The sequence below is a fragment of the Nasonia vitripennis genome (genome assembly GCF_009193385.2).
Source record: "Nasonia vitripennis strain AsymCx chromosome 5 unlocalized genomic scaffold, Nvit_psr_1.1 chr5_random0006, whole genome shotgun sequence".
NCBI classification, from domain to species: domain Eukaryota; kingdom Metazoa; phylum Arthropoda; class Insecta; order Hymenoptera; family Pteromalidae; genus Nasonia; species Nasonia vitripennis.
The window spans coordinates 1,106,369-1,130,631 of NW_022279657.1; the positions used below are offsets into that span (position 1 = coordinate 1,106,369).

Genomic DNA, 24,263 nt, shown 5'->3' on the forward strand with positions numbered 1-24,263 from the left:
TTTATCTGGTTTTTCATTGACGTAACCGCTTTTATACCAGGAATATTTAAACAAATCTATATATCTCGGTGAAGACAGTTGGTTGTGAACCAATGATTGAAGTTTAATTATATTATTTCTCACATGTAAATTCATATCATGATCCATTAACATTATATTATCAGAAAATGTTCGGACAAAGTTTTTCCAAATACGGAATCCATAGACATCAAGTGGTTGTATTTTTCCTGTGGTTCCAGTTGGAATTTTTTTATGTTAATAATTTTATTTTGTGGCATTGTTTCTTCTATAACTTTGTCACAATGACCACTCCAAGAATCAAGTAATAGTATTGAGTGATGGCCTACATAGGGATAAAATATTTTTTCCAACCAGATTTTGAAGTGATCTGCAATTAAACGACTTACTAATTAACTGATCAACGATATTACAATGTAAAAATTGTTATTAGTTCCCTTACTTGTTGTTAATTTTCCAGATTTGGATGCTTCCACGTACACGTTTTCTGGTCTAAATATGTTTTGTTCTACAATAGGGCCAAACTTGCCACTTGGTTCCTTTAAAATAAGAAATAGCGGTGACAAGAGTTGTCCAGTAGCTGATATTAGTGGCTGTATAGTATAACTATGCGTTGTTGCTGAAATTGACTGTACCAGACATTGCACTTGCTTTTCTCCTTCTACTGCTAATGTTCTTCCAGAATGCATTTCTAGCTGAAATCCGCTCTGATCTGTATTATACAAATTTTCGAGTCCAATCCTTGGTATACACGATTTAACGTCATCGATAAATGCTTCAGCTTTAGCCGTAAGTTCTGCACTACTTTCTAATGTTTTTCTTGTTATGAACTTATTTATTTTCCTAGAAACTATTGGGTGTGCTTGCTTAAATTTGAGTAACCAATGTTTAGAAGCTTTGAATCTAATATCATCAAAACCAATTTCTTTTTTAGCTTGTAAGGCCCATCGAATTATATCTTCATCATGGATAATTGAACCACTGTCGAGAGCTGCTTGAAAATTATCCAGGGTATACTGACAAATTTGTGCTACTTTTTCTCTATACGTGCCACCTTTATTAATTGAATGAGCCCAACGACGTAGCTGACTAATAGATGATACTTTTTTGAATCTGTTTTGCACTGTTTTGAGACTTAATTTTTGCTTCGTTTTGCTACTTCTCCAAAATTCTACAGCTCTTTTTTTGTATTCAAAATCTAGTTCTTCATTGTCTACTGTACATTGATTTGTTGGTGCTATATCCGGATCAGGAAAATGATGTTGCACTTCATCTTCAATTATTTCCACATTATGGTCTTTATACTCTTCTTGAAAATCCAAAGAATCATCAGTAATCATTTCTACATCGTTGAAATCATGTGTTGCATCTATTAAAATTTCTTTTATTTTTTCGGCCAACTCTGTTTCGTGATAATTCGTGACACTATCTGGTATGTTTAACGCTTGAAAGTATGCTAATAATAAGTTTAGAACGTTTAACGGATTAATTTTCATTTTTCAATCTAAAATGAAAACAAGCGGTAAAATTTATACAAGCTGTGTTTTTGCATGTAAGGCACGACTGCTACATTTTTACCAGAATAAAACGAGTGAATGTAAATTGAATCAAATCATTAATTTATGCATTGGAGAAGAATTCTCGTTCCATTTTGTGATGTTCGGAAAACTCTATTTTTGGTTTTATTCAACTTTTATTCAGTTTGAAATTGAATAATGTAAATCTATGTAAAATCGGTAAAGAAAATTTTCTACAACTGTATGATACCACTGACAAACAAAAAGACGTACTATTCGTACCGGCATCGGACTAGAATACCCACAAAACTCACTCACTGCCTAAAAAGTAACACAGGCAGCTGAGGTAAACACTCGATGAAAACAATATAAAAAAAAGAACATACTGATTCGCACATATTGTCAACAACTTTTATGAGTGAAAGACATTTATCTGTGGAATTATCATTGAATGTACGATAACATTCATTAAACTAATGAATGCATATAAAATTCCCTTTCAATAATAACGTGTTCTTTAATTGCAAATGAAGTTCGAGTATTAATATTCTTTTATGTATTTTTACCAATAACAAAAATTATCATAGTAATATAATAATAATAATAATAAGAAGAAGAATAAGCATAATTGCAATAGCAATAATAACAGTAATACTGATAATAGCAATGATAATGAAAAATAATAATAATAATTAGAATAATATTTATTATTAAATTTAGATTTTTTGATAAATTCATTAAATCGTATCAAATAGTATTATTATGGAATTCCAGACTGTAAATATTTTACTATAGATACAATAATCATTACTTCGAGAATTCATCTAAAAAACGTTTGGCTTACGAAATAATTGTAACAATGAAAAACTCCCAAGTTTGACAACATTAAATTTTATTACAAAACGCAAAAGAGTTTGATAAACTAATTTTATTAACCTATGTTTTTTCATTTGCAAAAAAGTGTGGACTTTTTGAATTTATAAAATTATATAATTATGCAATTTATGAAATACTTTATAATTTATGAAATTACTTTTGAAATTATGCTAATTTATAAAAGCAGAAAAATAAATAATCTTTGATTGAAACATAAAACGAGACGTTATTTGTTACATACAAAATGATAGAATAAAATATTGGTAATATGTCTATACTCGTGTCTACGGTAAAGCATAGGCCTTCGGCTTGTCTGGAGGTTAGGGGTTTGGAGTCGTTTGGTTAAAATGCACAACCATTTAGCCTATTTGTTCTTTAGGGGTTTAGGGTTTAAGGCTCTTTAGTTCACATGTACAGGCTACAAAGATCACACATTTGTAAACAAGTTTTTTTGAAAGTTAAAATTTTTGTTCGATATTTCCGTCCACCATATTGGATCCGCCATTTTGAATTTTCAAAATCTGATAACAGATTTGTAATCAGCGACCTCGAAAACCTCTATATACAAACCTTCTACAAAATATTATGGATTGAATTACATATTTACAGTTATTTTGTGTTAGGGGTGGTTTACCCCCTTAGGGGTAATATTTATGAAAACACCGAAAGACGTCAACTAAATTTTGTTATTAAGGATGTTTAAACATTTTTTCCAATTTTTTTTAGTCGGTTTAAACATTTTTATTATAAAATTATGCCAAAAAATATATGTTTTCAACCCCTAAAAAATAGGGGATGCTACCCTTACTCTTCAAATCACCATGAAATACTTGCTCTTTTTGTAAGAAATAACCTCCAATTTGTTTCATTGAAAAATATTAATTTTAAGCCGAGATATTTAAAAAAAACGCTTTTTGGGGGTTAACTTTAGGGGAGGTTTTTACCCCTTAAAAGTGAAAATTAGCCGATAAAAAAAAATACGTGTCTCTTATTTTTTTATGTTCTACAACATATATGAAAATCATCAAAATCGGTGAGTTCGGGTTGGGTACCTTTCCTTGTAAGTAAAACTTGATTTATACGGTTTTAAAACGCTCTCACTTTGAGTATTTCTGTCTTATTTTTAGACTGCTTTTGTAGTTGTTTTTATTGCATTTAAAAATGTTCTGATATATTTTATCTGTTTGCAAGTTTTCCTTATTTTATAACAAACGTCTAGCGTTTGATTCGAACCGGAACCACTGTTAAGTCACGACCCAATCTATTAATATGTTATTGCACTTACTTTGCGTTGATTCTGCTATCGGCTCTGCTGCTAGTATTGTCAGGAACAATCGACTAGTCGTGTGGAGGGATATTAATAAGATGTAATTCGCGATTTTAGTTTTAATTAAGAATTTATTCTTTATACTGTTAGATCAATTTCGCGACTTAATTACTGGTAGCTCTGTCGACAACTCGGAGCGTCGTAGCAGAGTCCAGTTGAGTGATTAATATCGACTGATCGCACCTCACTTTTGGGCGTATTCATAACCTCGCTGATCGACTTAACGTACGCACTCAGCAATTTTATATTTGCTAGACTTATTGCAATATTGCAGTACATTTCAGGACGTAACAGGTCAATAGGCAGCATACCTGATATAACGCACACTGCATCTTCTAATATTGATCGGTAGGCAGAAGTGACCCGCAATGCATTTCTCTTATAAATCGTTGATAGCTTTCGTGCATAGGACTTTACCAATATAGCGTCCGCCCATATTGGGGCACCGTATAACATGCTTGATGTAGTTACACTGGCTAGGAGTAACCTTCGACCCTGTGTTTGTCCACCTACATTTAGCATTAGTTGCGATAGTGCAGCACCGACTTTTGCTGCTTTATTGCTCACCCTCTCGAGATGCTGCTTAAATGTTAGTCTGGCGTCCATAGTTATTCCCAGTTACTTAATCGTTGGCTGAAAGTTTATTTCGTGTCCGTCTATTGTCAATGTTATTGTCTCCATTTTCTTCCTACTAGATACAAAGGTAGCCTCCATTTTATGGTTCGCAGTTCAAATCCAGTCTGCTTTAGCCAATCGTTGATTATACCTACTGCCTCGTTAGCGATTTCCGTCACTTCCTCCTTTTGCTTTGCTACTATTACATAAAAAAGGGTTCTGTATTATAGGTAGTCAGACATAATCCTTCTTATATATGCGGGTACTTCTTTTTACCGTAGTGCCTCGTTTATCTTGCCCCAGCTAGCTCAGTTAAACGTATTTTTAACATCCAGTGTAACAATAGCACAGTACTTCTTGGCTCCTCCTTTCCATCCCTTCCTTTCTGTTACGGTTCTAGTAGTGTCGACTACTAAGCTTACGGCGTCAAGAATGGAGCGTTTCTTCCTGAAATCGTATTGATATTTTGCTAGTCCACCTGGTTCTTCAATGACTTTGTCTAACGCCGATTATGCGCTCTAAAATCTTGCCCGGAGTGTCCAGCATGTAGAGTGGTCTGTATGAGGCAGCCTTTTCAGGTGGCTTATCTCCTTTTGGTAGTAGTAGCAGGCGTTGCTTCTTCTATTTCTTAGGAAACGTCCCTTTTTTGAGACATAAATTGTACAGGTCCACAAAAGCATTAGGGTGAGCTTGTATAGCTTCTTTTAATGCAATATTAAATATGCCATCCAGGTCCGGAGCCTTGTTGTTTTCAATTCTTTTGCATGCAGCCAGTTATTTTTGGAATAATTTCGTCAAGCTGGGGCAAGATACACAACGCAATACGGAAAAAAGAGATACCCGCATATATAAGAAGGATTATGTGTGACTACCTGAAAGAGGTAGTATGTATTGTATGACACTGAGAATGGTGCTTGGCCCATCATTGTGGAATATCATGTACGATTGAGTACTTAGTTCATAGCTACCTGAAGGGGCAACGGTTGTAGGATTTGCATATGGCATTGCAGTAGTGGTAGTGGCAAAGTAAATGGAAGAGGTGATGGAAATCGCTAACAAGGCAGTAAATATAATCCACGATTGGCAAAAGCAGACTAGACTTGAGCTTCCTAGCCTTAAAACGGAGAAAATCCTTATATCTCTTACGAAGAAAATGGAGGCAATAACACTGACAGTGAACGGACACGAAATAGCTTCTTAACCGACTATTAAGTACCTGGTAACCACCATGGACGACAGACTAATTTTTAAGCAGCAACTTGAGAGGGTGAGCAATAGGCAGCAAAAGTCGGTGCTGCACTATCGCAACTAATGCTAAATGTAGGTGGACCAACGCAGGGTCAAAGGTTACTTCTAGCCAGTGTAACTACATCAATTATGTTATATTAGCTGAGTGGCAAAGATTATGGGCCTCCAGTGAAAAGGAGCGATGGACGTACCGCCTTATACCACGGATTGTTGACTAGACTAAAAGACAACACGGGGAAGAGAATTACTACCTCACGCAGTTTTCGAGCGGACATGGGTTCTTTCGAGCCTACCTACACCGCTTTAAGATAGAGTAGACGACCGGACGATGCTGCAGGAAGCAGATGGCTGGCCGATGTAGAATAAAGATGACGAATTTGATCCTGAACCCCTAATCACCTTGGTGGATGAGGGATGTATGGAAATGTCAATTTTTGAAGGAGAAGCCAACTAGGCTAGTTAACGAGCCCCACAGAAGTATTGTTTAATGATAGTACCTGTGGGGATCTGGTGACGGAGGGCTACTTGTGCAGAACTTGCTTTCCCTACGCCACATAAAAAATACACACACACGCAAATACCTTAGCAGACTTACGCAAGTGAGCATTTTTTGAAAGCAAATAATGCAATCTTTTAACATCTTAAAAGATTTTCTGCAAAGTATTGACAAAACGAAACAATTATTATTACACATCATGTTGTCTATTATTATACGTTTTGATTTTCATATTCACCGAGGTTTTTTTTTACGATTTAGTTTTATGTTGTAAAATAAAAACTCAATAAAACTGCATTTTTGTTTAGTTATTGATAACGAAATAATAACGAAATTATACAAAGATTAATTTTGGTTTATTTTGATATTTAAAAACAAAACGTGATCCATAAATTATTTCTTTTTGTTATTGAACATGAAAATTTAATCAAAACGGTTTACAAAAACGAAAATAGAAAAATATAGTTATTTTTTGTTGTATAAATGTAAACAAAAACGGAATTATTATATGGATTGGTTTTGCTTTTATAAACTTTTACATAGAAGTATTGCATTTTTGTTTGCACCAAATTAATGGCGAAGTACATTTAATATTTTCGTAGCAAAAATATAGATTATTTTTCTTATTATTAAGAACATTTTATCACAAAAACTTTAACTCTAAAAACGCATAAAATTACAAAATAGATATCACATTGATTGCTAGATCAACGACGTAGAATTGAGATCTCAACGTACACTCACACGTATCCATACACCACTTTTTTCCAAATACCGGTTTTTAAATACTGTGTTTCGTTTTTATGCTGAAGTGCCTGATGAAGAATCAATAGGAGATGTAGGTGGATTGACTGTTTCACTGATATCTTCTGTAATTTGATTATTACCTGTGCTACGACTTTTAAATTTCTTTGTCTTTTGAGACTGCTCCTTTTTGAAAAACCCATTGCATCGTGTTAGTAAAATGTCTTCGGTTAATTTCGGGTCCAAATTAGCTCTCAAATCAGAGAATATAAATTTCATACCCGAAAATAACCGCTCAACACTAATCTGCGTCACAGCATTGACAATCATAGCCAACAAATATAATTGTGGATCAGATATTTTACGTCGCTCCCAATAACCCAGCAAATCTTCTTGGCGTTTAAGCCTTGGGGTTGCTCTATATTCTAATAAAATTTGCTGAATTTTGGTTGTATCCTCTTCTTCTTGCTCTATATCTTGAGAATTGCAGATTTCAATGCTGTTTAAGTATATATCTAGATAATCCAAATCATCTACATCTTCTACGGATTCGGTAGTCTAAACAATTTAATACAAACAATTATTTTGTGCAATAAATAATAAAAAGAATACATTTTGAAACTAGTGCGCATTCATGGGTTTAGTTTGTCACTCTTTGAGTACAAGCAAATCGCAAAATGATCACACAAGACTAAAATAACATTGTCAGGCTTGTATCGAACCGTATTTTTCGACACAATATGTGCGAAGCTCGTTTCAGCATATACGTTTTTATATAAGAAACTGAGCTTCGCACACAGAGTGTCAAAAAGAAAACATTTTAGCCAAGCGCCATAAAAATCGCCTGGAAGCATCTGCTCACTTTGAAATTCATAAGGCTTAGGCTTCATTCTCTCAATTTTCATTATCTTCTTTATAATTTTCGGCTAAATACTGATCTTGATCGTCTCTTTAGTAATTTGCTTAGTTCAATCATGTTAGCGCCATTATCTGATGTACATGTATAAACATTTGTCATGGGCACATCATATCTTTCGAGGGTTTCTTTTAATACATCATTTAAGTATTCTGCAGTGTGCCTTTTTTCCAAAAGATTTATAGCTAACGTTCGAAGCTCTATCTTTTTATTTTAAATAAATTGGACGTTTATACCTATAAATGATTTCTCATGCCTGTTTGCGATATTAAACTTTATGCTTCTTAGCTTTGCCTGAAACAATTATAAAGTAAAAAATCGCGTTGCCCCTATTTTCAGAGACATAAAGTGACGGAGAGGAAAAATTACTTACCATAACAAATTAACTATAATTGTTTTTTTTAACTAATTAATTAACTATAAGAGTTTTTTTGAAATCACTTTTGCCCCGCATATTTTTCTTTCGCCCCGCAAACGGGTTCACGGGAAAATTATGCTACTTTTGCCCCAATTTATAGGCGCAAAAAGTAGCCATTTCTGTCGGGTGAGAAATAAAAACATTTATTTTTATTTTTCCGAGTATGCTTACTATTATCCATGGATAACACGATTATTCTTCAGTATAGCAAACACGAACGTTTTCTAGCTTAGCGCACGTAACGCACGCAGTTCAAAATCGAGTATAATAAAAAGGATATTTACAGCCGAAATAGCTAACATTATCATACTACGCACAACTTTTTGCATACTCATAAAATTAACGTTTTACATTTATGCAGATAACTTTTTTAAATGATAGGTTTTACTCAATTAAATAATTTCTTTATAGAAAATGGACTAGAGAATACGTAGAAATTTTGGATTCGAATTTTCTTAGCATCAATAAAAAGTTATGCTGAAAATAGCTGAGGGTATCCATACTGGGCACATATCTCTTACTAGGTATTTACAATAAATTTAGAGATATTTATTGATTATCACTCAATTTTTATTAATACTAAAATATTGTGTTTTTCAAAAATATAAGTTAATAAACGCATGATCAAGGGGCGCGGTAGCGCCCCCGATGGCAAGTATAAGTACTAGAGTACTATACGCGCTGTTGGGCACACCGCAACCTTATATTCTTTGAAATGTTGTTTTCTAACCTCTACAAAATATTCAAACATTTATATCTTATTGAAATACGTTGTTTTATCAGGCGAATCAATGTTACTTTCAAATATATTGAAAGTACTTTTATTTAAAAAAAGTTTCGTAAAAAATGAACGATCCGTTATCATTCTATAGCTGACCAAAATTTTGTGCTGTTTTTCTTTTCAATTTTTTTTTTCTTCTCCCAACTTTCGTATTTATTCTCGAATCTTCCGTGGCGAGAAAAATCAAATCGAATTAGAAATAAAATGTATATATAATAAAAAGACGCATTCGGTGCATAGTATTTATTGAAATGAGTCCAGCTTTGCTACTCGGGTTTTGGGGGTCGCTGAACACAAGTATCGCGAAGGCAACTGCCTCCAAGGTACCTGGTGCCCAGGGTGGACAATATGAACATCGTCTCTTAGAGTTTTATGAGAATTTGTAGCATAATTAGTCGAAACTCTTTACTCAGGGGTTTTTGAGGTCGCTGAACACGAATATTGCGACGGCAACGGCCTCCAAGGTACCTGGTGCCCAGGGTGGACAATATGAACGTCGTCTCCAAGAGTTTCGTGGGAATTTGTAGCATAATTAGTCGAAACTCGTTACTCAAAGGTTTCGTGGGTCACTTATCACCCCATAGTTTATGAGGTATGTGTGGATACTGGTTGTAGGTATTGCTGTGGAGATAGATTCTAGCGTGTACATCTATTTATTTTACAAATTTTATTTGATGGTTGCTTTTGAACTAAAACTACTACTAACTATTTAACAACAGTTTGATGATTCTCTTTTAAGTTGGTGAGGTATAATGTAATATATTTTATCGAGAGGATAGTTTTTATTATAATTATTACCTTTAAAAATTCGTGAAATCTTTAAAATAAAACCTTTCTCAAAAAGTAAAAGGTAGGCAAGTATAAACGGGTTTTTATTTTATATTAATTTTTTATTTGATGATGATATAATTCATTCAAATAATTATTTATATAAGTGACAAACTATGGTATATGACGGGCGATATTAGCACGTCATAAGCTCAGCATGCCGCGAGAAGAAAGACTTGTACTAAATCCACACTGTTACAGGTAGCGCTGGCAAGGCGGGGAGAGCCGCTGGACGACGCGAGAGAGGCGGAGAGAGAGGGAGAGAGAGAGAGAAAATTCGGCGACACGCGACGGAGACGCGTGCCGCCAGATACGATCCGACCTTTGAACTGACTCCTCGCGAGGCGCTCAGTACTTTCGGGAGATAGCTGTTAAGAGAGTGAAAGTTGAAGCGTGTGAGTGTGCGTGCGTATACGACATTGCGTCTCGCTACCGCATCCGGAACTGCACCGACGGGGTTCCGACTGCTGACAGCGAACATCAGGGCGATACCGGCTAACTGTAAGTGCAAGCTCTCTCTCTCTCTCACGCTACACTCGCCAGGGCTCTCCTTATCCTCCCTCGTACCTGCGACCTCGCTTGCTCGCATGCAAGCCCTGTATATAGTTTGTCAATAAACGCTGTGACAGTCCCTCAACAATCTCGGTAGTCGTTATTTTGCGTGTTCCTACGCGTACACTTGTACCTCGCTCCATCACCGACCCAGCCGCCTCCGCGGGCTTACGTCTCGCATATGTACGAGATCGTAGCATAACTGGCCTGGCCGGAACCTATTCAGCACTAGGTGCTATCCCGACGACTCTCTTTCTCGAGAGTAACGAGGTCTACGGACCTTGATTATAGCGGAGCTGGAAACTGAACAACTGCATCCAGCACACCGTTATAGGTAAAAAAATATATGATATCAAATAGTTAAATGGCAATTACGTATTTGGAATAAATTTATCAAATTATTCTTCGATACGATTTATAATTTCATTGGTGTCTTAACGTCATTGTTAATTTACTGGCGGTATTCTACACTACTATGAAAATACCTGATAAACCATAATTTTTAAATTTCACATATCAATAACCGTTCAAAATCGTTATGATTATTATAAGACATTCTGCAAGCCGTTTCTATACTGGGACATGGTTAAAAACTGCCTATAGTATAGTGCATCTCAACGATACCCTAATAGGAATAAAAACCGCTGCCAATTCATTGCTACGTAGCTTCCTCCAACTGAATTTGTAGGTCCAATAAATAAAATATCGTTTTAATATATCTATATATCTGCTTGCTAATGTATGAGGCGATTTTTAATACATAATTTAACCCATTAAAGCCCATGCTAAGACTGGTTGAGATAGCGACAAACAAACTGTGCTATCCTTTGCATAAGTGAAAAATAAAATATACGTATTTTTTCTTATGTCATTTCCAATTGTTTATAACAAATTATTTAAACAAATTACAAAAACATTACAATAACTAATTGGCCTCTGACAGGAAAGTGTTATATGGGTTTTCGTCTCAATTTTACCCCCAGAATCGATTTCCGCATTCAGATTTTGAAAATTATGAATTTTTTGTAATTTGTTTAAATAATTTGTTATAAACAATTGCAAATGACATAAGAAAAAATACGTATATTTTATTTTTCACTTATGCAAAGGATAGCACAGTTTGTTTGTCGCTATCTCAACCAGTCTTAGCATGGGCTTTAATGGGTTAAATTATGTATTAAAAATCGCCTCATACATTAGCAAGCAGATATATAGATATATTAAAACGATATTTTATTTATTGGACCTACAAATTCAGTTGGAGGAAGCTACGTAGCAATGAATTGGCAGCGGTTTTTATTCCTATTAGGGTATCGTTGAGATGCACTATACTATAGGCAGTTTTTAACCATGTCCCAGTATAGAAACGGCTTGCAGAATGTCTTATAATAATCATAACGATTTTGAACGGTTATTGATATGTGAAATTTAAAAATTATGGTTTATCAGGTATTTTCATAGTAGTGTAGAATACCGCCAGTAAATTAACAATGACGTTAAGACACCAATGAAATTATAAATCGTATCGAAGAATAATTTGATAAATTTATTCCAAATACGTAATTGCCATTTAACTATTTGATATCATATATTTTTTTACCTATAACGGTGTGCTGGATGCAGTTGTTCAGTTTCCAGCTCCGCTATAATCAAGGTCCGTAGACCTCGTTACTCTCGAGAAAGAGAGTCGTCGGGATAGCACCTAGTGCTGAATAGGTTCCGGCCAGGCCAGTTATGCTACGATCTCGTACATATGCGAGACGTAAGCCCGCGGAGGCGGCTGGGTCGGTGATGGAGCGAGGTACAAGTGTACGCGTAGGAACACGCAAAATAACGACTACCGAGATTGTTGAGGGACTGTCACAGCGTTTATTGACAAACTATATACAGGGCTTGCATGCGAGCAAGCGAGGTCGCAGGTACGAGGGAGGATAAGGAGAGCCCTGGCGAGTGTAGCGTGAGAGAGAGAGAGAGCTTGCACTTACAGTTAGCCGGTATCGCCCTGATGTTCGCTGTCAGCAGTCGGAACCCCGTCGGTGCAGTTCCGGATGCGGTAGCGAGACGCAATGTCGTATACGCACGCACACTCACACGCTTCAACTTTCACTCTCTTAACAGCTATCTCCCGAAAGTACTGAGCGCCTCGCGAGGAGTCAGTTCAAAGGTCGGATCGTATCTGGCGGCACGCGTCTCCGTCGCGTGTCGCCGAATTTTCTCTCTCTCTCTCCCTCTCTCTCCGCCTCTCTCGCGTCGTCCAGCGGCTCTCCCCGCCTTGCCAGCGCTACCTGTAACAGTGTGGATTTAGTACAAGTCTTTCTTCTCGCGGCATGCTGAGCTTATGACGTGCTAATATCGCCCGTCATATACCATAGTTTGTCACTTATATAAATAATTATTTGAATGAATTATATCATCATCAAATAAAAAATTAATATAAAATAAAAACCCGTTTATACTTGCCTACCTTTTACTTTTTGAGAAAGGTTTTATTTTAAAGATTTCACGAATTTTTAAAGGTAATAATTATAATAAAAACTATCCTCTCGATAAAATATATTACATTATACCTCACCAACTTAAAAGAGAATCATCAAACTGTTGTTAAATAGTTAGTAGTAGTTTTAGTTCAAAAGCAACCATCAAATAAAATTTGTAAAATAAATAGATGTACACGCTAGAATCTATCTCCACAGCAATACCTACAACCAGTATCCACACATACCTCATAAACTATGGGGTGATAAGTGACCCACGAAACCTTTGAGTAACGAGTTTCGACTAATTATGCTACAAATTCCCACGAAACTCTTGGAGACGACGTTCATATTGTCCACCCTGGGCACCAGGTACCTTGGAGGCCGTTGCCGTCGCAATATTCGTGTTCAGCGACCTCAAAAACCCCTGAGTAAAGAGTTTCGACTAATTATGCTACAAATTCTCATAAAACTCTAAGAGACGATGTTCATATTGTCCACCCTGGGCACCAGGTACCTTGGAGGCAGTTGCCTTCGCGATACTTGTGTTCAGCGACCCCCAAAACCCGAGTAGCAAAGCTGGACTCATTTCAATAAATACTATGCACCGAATGCGTCTTTTTATTATATATACATTTTATTTCTAATTCGATTTGATTTTTCTCGCCACGGAAGATTCGAGAATAAATACGAAAGTTGGGAGAAGAAAAAAAAAATTGAAAAGAAAAACAGCACAAAATTTTGGTCAGCTATAGAATGATAACGGATCGTTCATTTTTTACGAAACTTTTTTTAAATAAAAGTACTTTCAATATATTTGAAAGTAACATTGATTCGCCTGATAAAACAACGTATTTCAATAAGATATAAATGTTTGAATATTTTGTAGAGGTTAGAAAACAACATTTCAAAGAATATAAGGTTGCGGTGTGCCCAACAGCGCGTATAGTACTCTAGTACTTATACTTGCCATCGGGGGCGCTACCGCGCCCCTTGATCATGCGTTTATTAACTTATATTTTTGAAAAACACAATATTTTAGTATTAATAAAAATTGAGTGATAATCAATAAATATCTCTAAATTTATTGTAAATACCTAGTAAGAGATATGTGCCCAGTATGGATACCCTCAGCTATTTTCAGCATAACTTTTTATTGATGCTAAGAAAATTCGAATCCAAAATTTCTACGTATTCTCTAGTCCATTTTCTATAAAGAAATTATTTAATTGAGTAAAACCTATCATTTAAAAAAGTTATGGGTTAATAGAAGTTTTGGATAGTTCATTGTCCAAAAGTTTGCAGACTTCTCTGTTTTTTTATTATAGAATACGAACACTGTCGTCAATTTTTTTTCACAGATAATTCACGCATGTTTACATGTGTTCCTAACCAACCTAACCACCAAAACAACAGGCTATTCATTAGATACGTCGCTCGCGTAGGAAGCAGACGGCTGGACGATGCATAAGAAAGAAGACGGCAGGACGATGCAGAATGAAGAAGACGAGTTTGATCCTGAACCCCTAATCACCTTGGTGGATAGGCGATGTACGGAAATGTCAAACTTCAAAGGAGAAGCCAAAAAAGGCTAGTTAACGGGCCCCACGGAAGTATTGTTCAACGATAGTACCTGTGGGGATCCGGTGTCGGAGGGCCACATTTGCAGAGCTTGCTTTGCCTACGCCACATAAAAAAAGGGCATATACATCCATACGGACATTTTCTAAAAACACTCGATCTGAACTTCTAACACACTAAAAAGTATTTTCTAGAAGTTTTGGAGTAACTCAAAATTTTACTATTACAAAGCTTTCTGTAGGAGGAAGCAAAAATCCGGTTTTATACAACGCGATCCTAAGTGCAATCGCTCGAATATTTTATCATCTTATGAAGCTTCCATAAAAACCGGAAATATAGTCTAGTTTCTCAACTATATGATTGCGTAATAATATAGATCGAAATAATATTATATTATCACACTACAGAACTATATCTATACAATGAGCATCTATCGACCTTGCAAATGCCAAAAACAATGACTACACCAATAGTGTTGTGTTATCATGACCGCTACGACTCCACCGTGGCGCGAACGCTGCGCATTTGCCTTTTCCTTCTCTATGCTACCATTGCGTTTCGAAATATAGCTAAATACACTCGTACAAACATTGTAATCTCATAGTAATGAATGATAGTTGGCCCGTCTACTGCGGTAGGCTTTAAAAAATCTTAATACATATTTTCGCAGCATATACTAAAACAATTGCGAATTTAGAGCTTTGTTTTAAACATTAATCGCTTAACTATTTGCGAAAGAATTTTAAAATAGGCATCAGTATTATTACATCACTTTTTTATCTTATTAAAATTATTAAAAAACGTAAAATATACGTGTCGGTAAATCTTTATTTAATAATAGTAATAAAAAACAGTGTATTTTGGATATAAAATTTTCAACCGTAATTAATTTAACTAGTTTGCTGCAAATATCTCGTACGAATAAATGTATCTACATAAAAATAGTTAAAACAAAACCTAACTCAAAATTTATATAAAAAACAGAAGGTAATGATATAGCTCAAAACTATGTGAGCGCTAGGCCGAGTGATGGCCCCACGCTTCAAGACTCCTTACATGAGAATATTTTTAAAAATGACTTATACGTTGTCAAACTGAAGGAAACAATAATCAAAGCTCTGAAACGGAAACCCTCAAAACTAGCTACACCACGCTTTGAGACCTTTATATGAGTTAAAAAAAAAGAGTGCGTCGGCACATCGATGGAGGTGAGCAAGAGCAGAAAACAGAGCTCCAGAACTATAGTTCTTGAAACTAGGGTTTTAAGACACTTCAAAGGGAGGCGAGCAAGAGTAAGAGATCAAGCTCTAAAACCAAAATTCTTAAATTCAGCTACCCCATACGCCAAGATACTCTGTTTTAGAGTCTCATTTTAAAAATTCCATGCTCTAAATAAAAAATTCTCAAATCTAGCCACCTTATGCGCCGACACGTATTATTAAAAGGTCTACTTAAAAAAATATAATGGCACATTGAAGGGAGGCATGTGAAAACAAGAGGTCAGCTCTTAATCCCAAGTTCTTAAAATTAGCTACACCAAGCGCTGAGACTTTTTTAGGAGCGTTTCTGTTTCGAAAATATGATGTCACATCTAAGGGGGGCGAGAGAGAGCGAGGAGCAAAGCTTTAAAACTATAGCTTTTTAAACTAGCTACCCTCGCGCCGAGATTCTTTATTAGATAGTCTTCTTGCCCTGTAGATGTCACGTAATTTTGGCAATTGTTGAAAGAATTCGTGGCGCGTGTGGCAGTTGGTTTCACAGATTAGCATTTGGGAACAAACATTCTGACTTTCGCTGGTCTCCTTTGGGTGTGCCGTGGTGGCTTTTTTTCGAAACATACTCTCTTTCATAAAGTTGCTGCGAGTGTAGCATTTGGTTTTAAAAATTCACGTTTAGAGCAGTACAGTTAACTGTTGCTTGCCTCCTTTCGATATGCCATTGTATTTTTGAATACATGACGCTTTTATATAATTCTATATAAAAACTCTCATATGAGGAGTCTCGGAGCGTGGGGTAGCAAGTTGTAATGGTTTTCGTTTTGGAGCTTTGATTCTCGCACTTCGCTCGCCTTCCTCCGGTTTGCCAACGTATTTTTTTTTCTTTTTTTTTTGTAATACTCTCTTATTAGGAGTATCGGAGCGTGGGGTAGCTAGATTTAAGGGTTTCTGTTTTGTAGCTTCGATGGTAGCTCTTGATGGCTTTCCTACGATTTGTCGACGCACTTTTTTTTTAAATAAACTCGTGTAAAAAGTCTCGAAGCCGGGGGTATCTGGTTGTAAGGGTTTCTGTTTTCGATCCTCGATGCTCGGTCGCGCTTGCCTTCCTTTGATAAGCCAACGTATGAATCGTTTTTTGAAATATGACTGAGTTTTTTTTCTTCAGGTGCATAATATACTATTGGTTTGTTTTGTTTTAATATTACGTTAGGTAACTAAACAAAAAGCCATTTTATTTTAGTTTTGGTTTCCACAAACTTAATAAAAACATAACAATATATTTGATTTTACTGTAAAAAAACAAACTAAAAAGAATCAAACATAATTCGTATGGATTTAATAACGTTTTCTTCAGTTCAATTTAATTTCGTTTTCATTTATACAAACAAAAATGAAATTTGAAATAATTAAGATATTGCTTAAAACAACGAATCGAAACATAATTAATTTTTTAGTTTTGTTTCGTTTTGTAACGGGCCCTGTTATAACCTGTTACTAATAAACAGCAGAGTTAACAATATGGTTTGAACATAAATTAACTTAAACGTTAAAAATATATCCAAGAAAGCATGGTGATAAATTATTTGTTAGTGATTTACGATGATATTGTCGATATAATTATGAAACTTTTTCACACACTTATCCTTACGAAAATATTGTGCAGAGATCTGTACATAGATTTTAATTTACAAGATATTAAAACATTTTTGTTTAAATAAAATTGTTGAAAAATAAAAATTTTAGAGTTTACAACCGGAGTTTTTTTTGTTATCAGATAGTAACACCCATACAGGCACTCATTATATTATTTTTTCTGCTTTGAAGAATATTCTCGACCTTATAAGGATACCCCGATAACATCGCATGCCGGGCATTTTGGGGTCACGCATGCTGGCCGCTCGTGCCGTCATTGTGATGTCTCCAAGGCATCTTTCGTTGGAATTTTCAAAAAAATTTTTTTCCTGCCATTCGGGAAGTCATAATGTTGACATTTTGGCGGCACAGCGTGCCAGCACGCGTGCTCACATTGCGACGGCACGAAACTTTGTCAGAATGACGTCCATGAGTGCCGACTGTATGACACCGGCACGAATGAAGGCAAAATGTCGGCATTTTGCGGTCACGCCGTGTTGGCACTCATGGCAGCATTATGAAGACATTTTGAGGAGCTACCTGACGGCATTGTGCCGTCGACCCGTGTTCAAAATTTATTAACATTTGGCGCTCTCAGAGTGCTAGCAGAATGCCTGCTGGGAGTGCTTCTTTGCCATGACAGCATTCTGTCGGAACGAAATTCCCGCAGAATGCTGGCTTTGTTGGCTGCGAAACTTAGAAATTTTTCAGCCGCACAATTCACGAAATAAGGCTTTTCAATGTATGATATTTTAAGGCTGTTGATTTTGTTAATTTGGGCTATTATTTATCCACCGGACTTTGTTCCTTGCCAATTTTTATTAATTATATTATTATGGCTATTCTTTCACGACTACCGAATTTATAGCAGCCTGCCAGTTTCGCGACTTATACGAAATAAGCGGCGATTATCAATGTTGTTAAACGCGTTAATAATAATTTTGGTGATTGTTTATTACAATAACTTGCAACTTTATTAACATCAACAGCTGCTCGCAATACATAAGGATACAATTAGCTATGACTTGTAACTAGTGTTCGTGGTCGAGTGGTAAAGTGCCTGCTTGCTAACTGAAAGGTTCAGGGTTCGATCCTCGTTAGGGTTTTAATTTTTTTGTTTTTTCGCTTAATTTAAGTGCCGGCACGATGCTTGCACCGCGTGCCGTCATTGTGCTCAGCACAATGCCATCATTTCCGTGTCCCGGAGCAGGGGTACCTGGACGTCACGCGTGGCCCATTCCGAGCAGTCTCCGTGCCGTCATTCGGCCGACATCATGTTATCGGGGTATGGTCTAAATTTAATGCAGAGATCTGTGCAGAGATATGCGCAGAAATCTCTACACATTATTTTCGTAAGGGTAAACTTAAAATCAAAGTATTATAGTTCATGAATAATTACTTCGTTTTTATAAAGTTATTTTATTTTATAGGAACAGAAATCGACGATGAAGAATATTTTGCAACAATAGAGAAAAATACCAATTTGATGATTTTATATGGAAGACAAAAGTGGATTGCACCAAAAACTGAGAAGTCAGTTCCACATTTGATTGTTGTAGATGACACTGATTATAGCGGCAAAAGTCAAAACGTTAACACAGGAAAAAATTTCAAAAGTAGTCAAATCCAAGTAGGGTCATTAGTGACGTCTTTACAAAATGAACCATCGCAAATGTCTCTTTTGTCAGGGACTGACTTAGAAATGTTAAGTGATATGGATCCAGACAGTGTGGCAGACATGATTTCTGATAGGCAAGTATTTTCATAAAAGATAGCTGTTCGCGCATGTTTTATATATGCAAAGTTGCATTCTTTTGCATTCTTTATTGATATTCAGTTGTTGATTTTACATTAACGCTAACGCTTGATAGGTTCGCTAACAATTGTTGTATATTTTATACAACGTTCTGAATGGGAATTAAATAGTACATTGTGCAACAAGGGGAAAAAATAAGCTATGTTGCAAGGTATAAGTTTAGCGCGAATCAAGGAAGGCGGGCACTTGCGCCCGAAAAAGTATTTTTTGTAGGTATGGGCCTTTCATGAAGCGCGAGAGAGAAAAGCACATAGTACGCTAGTGCGCGCTAGCCCCGCCTACTTTCTCGCTTCGGAGCTCGGACTACTCTCTCGCTCTCTCTCGCTCCTACGCTGCCGCCGGTGGCTCGGGTCTCTTCGGGGTTTTTCGTGTCGCGTCTGCGCGTAATTAAACTCAGTAACAGCATTACGTTTATGTAAATGCGTTACTGAGTTTATCTTGTCGAGCACGGTGTACGCTCGCATGCTGGCGTCGTGCGGAGCCATATTTATTCTCTCTACAACTTCTAAACAAGACACCACGCCGCAGCGCACATCATATTTTTCAGCCCTGTCGTCGTGTGAGACAGAGAGAGTCAATCACTGCAGCCACGAGATCACGAGGGACGTGATATCCTGTGACATCAACTCAAGCATCAGTAGTGATCATTTGGTAATTTCTCACTGAAATTTATTTCACTGAGAAAGCAACTTGATTTTTTTTATTTTATACTAACGTGCACCCAGGAATAAGGCGTTAAGCCCAAACTGGGGAAGACAAGCTACAGCTCGTCTCCAGCACAAAATTAATAAATTAACCTGCCTCCAAAAGGGTATAAAAATACCACTTCGTGCCGTCTGACTGGGCTGGCTACGTCAGACCCCAGTCAGTTACCCCAGGACGCACTTCGTCATTTGATATCGTTCATTCTGAGTTACTAACAAGTCCGTAAATAAATGTATCGTCAATTTCATTACCTTTACATAAAAATATAAATTTCTAGAACTCATAAAAGTTTACCTAAATCTATACGTTGAGCATACGTCTCCACGTGGCGTATCACGTAATAGATGTTATTCATTACTCTAGTAACATTTCTGAAATTAGTATTTAAATTTCTATTTGGTTATACACAAATTCGTTCATATAAAAATTAAGTTCATTTTTAATTTAATTATGAAATATTTTGTCTAATCAATTTTCACATATTATCTATTTTCATTTACGTTTTAATTCATTGAATTTAAATTTAATAAAGAATACTTAAAAATTCCTTTCCTATTTCAAAACAAATAATAAATATATTGAAGATTATTTTTCACATCAAATTCTGTGTTGTGTCAAACTTATTTCGACCTCCTGTTCCGTTACTCCTGCGCCATGTGTCGTTATAATAAATTAATAAATTATTAATACTATTTTGCGATAAATAAGCAAAATTAGAATCTTTCAATGTCAAGCGTGGATGCTGAAAACACCTCACCCGAGTCTGACATAGCTTTAATTCCCGTGTTGCACACCGTGTTTTTTCCAACAAGGGCATGAAAGGGACTTTTTTATGCGTGAAAGTTGGGTAGGAGATCGTACATTTCAAGTTGTGCACAACAAATTTGAAAAAATTAAAAAATTAAAGAAAATTTGAGAGATTTGAAAAACGGGTATTAACAGAGGGGAGAACAAATTTTCTCCCCGCTTGAGCTCAAACTTTTTCTAACACGCTTGGAATGGACGATTTTCTACGCTACTTATAGGTATGAAAAAAGGCCCATTTCATGCGCGTGTTAGAAAAAATATATATTTTAGTCATATTGCAGCAGGCTGCTGTAAAATTTTTGTATAGTGCCCTACCTAATATCCTTTTACGACTCATAAGCATTAACCCGCGGTAGCCCCCGCCATGGAGACCTTATGCAAGGTTGACAATATGTTTTTTTATCTCCAGTAAAAACAAGACAATCCTAGTTATAAGAGAGGTAAACGTCTTATAATCGGGACAACACCTCGACTACATAAACGCATTTAATGTCGGCGCAGTCGCAACGCATAGGTGGCAGCTCTGTTATAATTGTGTATGCATAGGGCGTAATGTAGTCTTCTTTAGATCGAATATAGAGTTTGCAATATGAGTCAACAATGAGTGCATCTCCAAGCTGGAGATTAGTACTGTAATATCCAGACGAGGTAAAAATTCCCATTTAGCGTTTGGTGAACACTAGAGTTTTTGTAACTCATCTATTAATTTCTCGTGTTGAGCGGGGATGATACGACCGTTTTAAGAAACTGCAACAATATATGTATTATATCGTCGGTCCCTACGAAGATTAATACGGTTCAGATTTGCTACGAAGACTAATAAATTTCAGAGCTTTCTCACATGAAAAAATCCAATTGTTTTGGACCCAAAGCGTGGAGAAGGATAGGGGTAGATGCACTGAATTACTACGGAGATCTAGAATCACCTGCACCGAGGGAAGGCAAGTATAGATTGATTTTGCGATTAAATATTTGTGCAGATATGATCTTTTTTTAGAGCTCTGTGTTTGTGAATATAAAATGACAAATGTTGTATGTATTTATGCATGTTACAAGATGTTATCTGCAGATGTGGTTCAGATAAAAAGGATGATGCCGCGAGAAATTATTTGTGTAGATAGATATGCCGTTTTTTTTAAACCATCTATTTGTGAATATGAAATGATGCATGCTGTATGGTTCCATGCATACAAAATGTAATCTGCAATTTTAGTCGATATCAAAGGGTTGCTGCTAATAATTTTACTGACATCGAACAAACTGTACACATAAAAACTCTACACAAACATGTTTTCCTACACGGATATTTTTTACTCCGATATTCTCTACACCAATTTTTTGGTATTTTACTACACTGCAAAACTTTACACAATCACATAACCTATTGTCAGATGAATTTTACAACAATAGGTATACCCTTGTGTAGTGTTTTGCAGTGTATTAAAATAATATAAAATAGGTGTAAAGAATATCCGTGTAGAAAATATCTGTGTAGAATTTTGTCGTGTAGGAAAATACGTTTGTGTGGAGTATTCATGTGTACAGTTCCTTCGGTGTCATTTTATTGTGCAGATATGATCTTTCTTTAAAAGCTATGTGTTTACAGTAATTTGCAGTTTTGGTCCATATATATATATATATATATATATATATATATATATATTCCCGCGAGCCGTGCGACTGCACACCCCAAGCTGATGTGAATTCAATATTAATATTAAAACGTTTTTATCAATAATCTATAGTCATCCCTATTGATAAATCTCAAATGAGATCTCTACTATTAGGTATACTGCTCTTTTGGGTTTACTTCTTAAATACTCTTATAAAGTTTGTTATAATTGAAAATTATTTTTTTGATAGTAAAACCGTATTTAAAAATAGATGCATTGAAGCATTCTGAGCAGTATTTTGTTTTTAAAATATTAGACATAAAAATTTCAGGTGAGAAACTCCACAATCGTGATTCCACAATCAATAAAGTGTCATTCGATAACTGACAACTGAATTATATATTTTTATAAAATTTAAAAAATGAACTTTTTGCATGTGTATTGAACGTTAATTTCCGATACGGAGGGCAAAAAATGTGCTTGCTCCGTAATAGTGCATTTTACGCATACTATATCAAAATATATTTGAAATAATGATTTATTTAATAATTTAGATAAGTATTAAATAAAATGAAATTAATTGATCTTTATGTAAGGATATAAAATATGATTTTGTATAAAATTACACAATTATTCATACTTATATTGATCCTTAGTGGAACAAAAATTCTGCACATTTAGGAACGTTTAGGAGAGATAATACGTCAGCGAGGTGGCGATACACGGTATTAAATGCCTCAGGCGCATAGAATTTGGAGTCAAAAAATACTGCGGAAGTGACGAGCCCTGGGGTTCGTAATGTAAGAAATGGTTCACTCAATTGGCCCTTTTCAGGGCCACAATGATGCGTAAGCCCGACTAACAACCTCCTCGCGCTACGCATCGGGTAATGCCAGGCCTGTGCCTAGAACCATTTCAACATGGCGTCGATGGCCAAAACCGACGTACCAACCCCCAAAAAATTCACTAGCAGCATGGCTCACTACTACACGCCCAGCGCGGCCGTATCGGTGTGAGCGCTCGGCTGAGTGATGGCCAAACATGCGCAGTGAATTTGGCCGAGCCAAGGCGCGGATGAAAATTTTTGAATTTTGCAGTAGACGCATTTGGCGCAGGTTTTTTGAAACCAACTGGATCTTCCAGTCATCGCTGATTCATCAAACTTTGGAAATATGTTGTAACACATAGCAAGGGCTTGTCTATCAAATTTCAAGTGTAAACCATGCACCAAAATTGAGATTTGCTATTTTTAGTCATAAGATTTTGAGAAAAACTGAATTTTTTCAAAAGGGATGCATCGTACAAACTTGAAACTTCATATTCCAACCATTTGCAGGTAATAAAGCATATTTATAAGTTTAAACACTTAAATTGGACCAGCAGATCCAGTTCGTCCCTATTTCAAGTGTAAACCATGCACCACTATTGAGATTTGTTGTATTTGGTAATAAAAAATTTAAAGACTGTACTCTTTTAAAATTGGAATTCTTTAATCTAGTTAACTCACGCACCGAAACCTTAAATACGAGTATATTGTTAAAAACAAATTTCGCTTTGGCAAATGGAAGGAAGGCAAGCGAGAACAAGCCTTTAAAACAAAAACCCTTAAATCTAGCTACCCCACGCTCTAAAACCATGAATACAAGAATATTTTTAATAACGAGTTATACTTTGGCAAACCGAAGAAAGGCGAGTGAGAGCGAGAAGCAAAGCTCCAAAACAAATACTCTTAAATCTAGCTGCCCCACACACCAAGACTCCGAACACGAGTTTTTTATTTAAAGAAAGTATGTCGGCAAATCGGAGGAAGGCGAGCGAGAGCAAGAATCAAAGCTCCAAAACGAAAATTCCTTAAACTATAGCTACCCAATGCCCTGAGATTCTTTATAGAAGCGTCATCTATTCAAAAATTACAATGCCACGTGATAACTACAGGGCAAGCTGAGCAAGAATTAGTAATGCTCAGAAGAGAAGCCCATAAAACGATCTACATCGATTTCGTTGTTTTGAGATTTTTGTCAGTTGATTTTAAGGGATTCTATTTCGAAGCTGTACTTTTTGCTTATGCTCGAATACCTCTGC

At 35.9% G+C, this 24,263-nt stretch overlaps 1 protein-coding gene across 1 annotated transcript in view; it reads left to right on the plus strand.

The window, feature by feature from the left end:
• Nucleotides 1-24,263, plus strand: part of LOC116417913 (DNA fragmentation factor subunit alpha-like) — a 243,519-nt gene that overhangs the window by 107,860 nt on the left and 111,396 nt on the right. Inside the window, exon 3 of the mRNA XM_032602181.1 lies at nt 18,671-18,992. Within this exon, the coding sequence (XP_032458072.1) occupies nt 18,671-18,992 (322 nt within the window). The remainder of the gene's footprint in view (nt 1-18,670; nt 18,993-24,263) is intronic.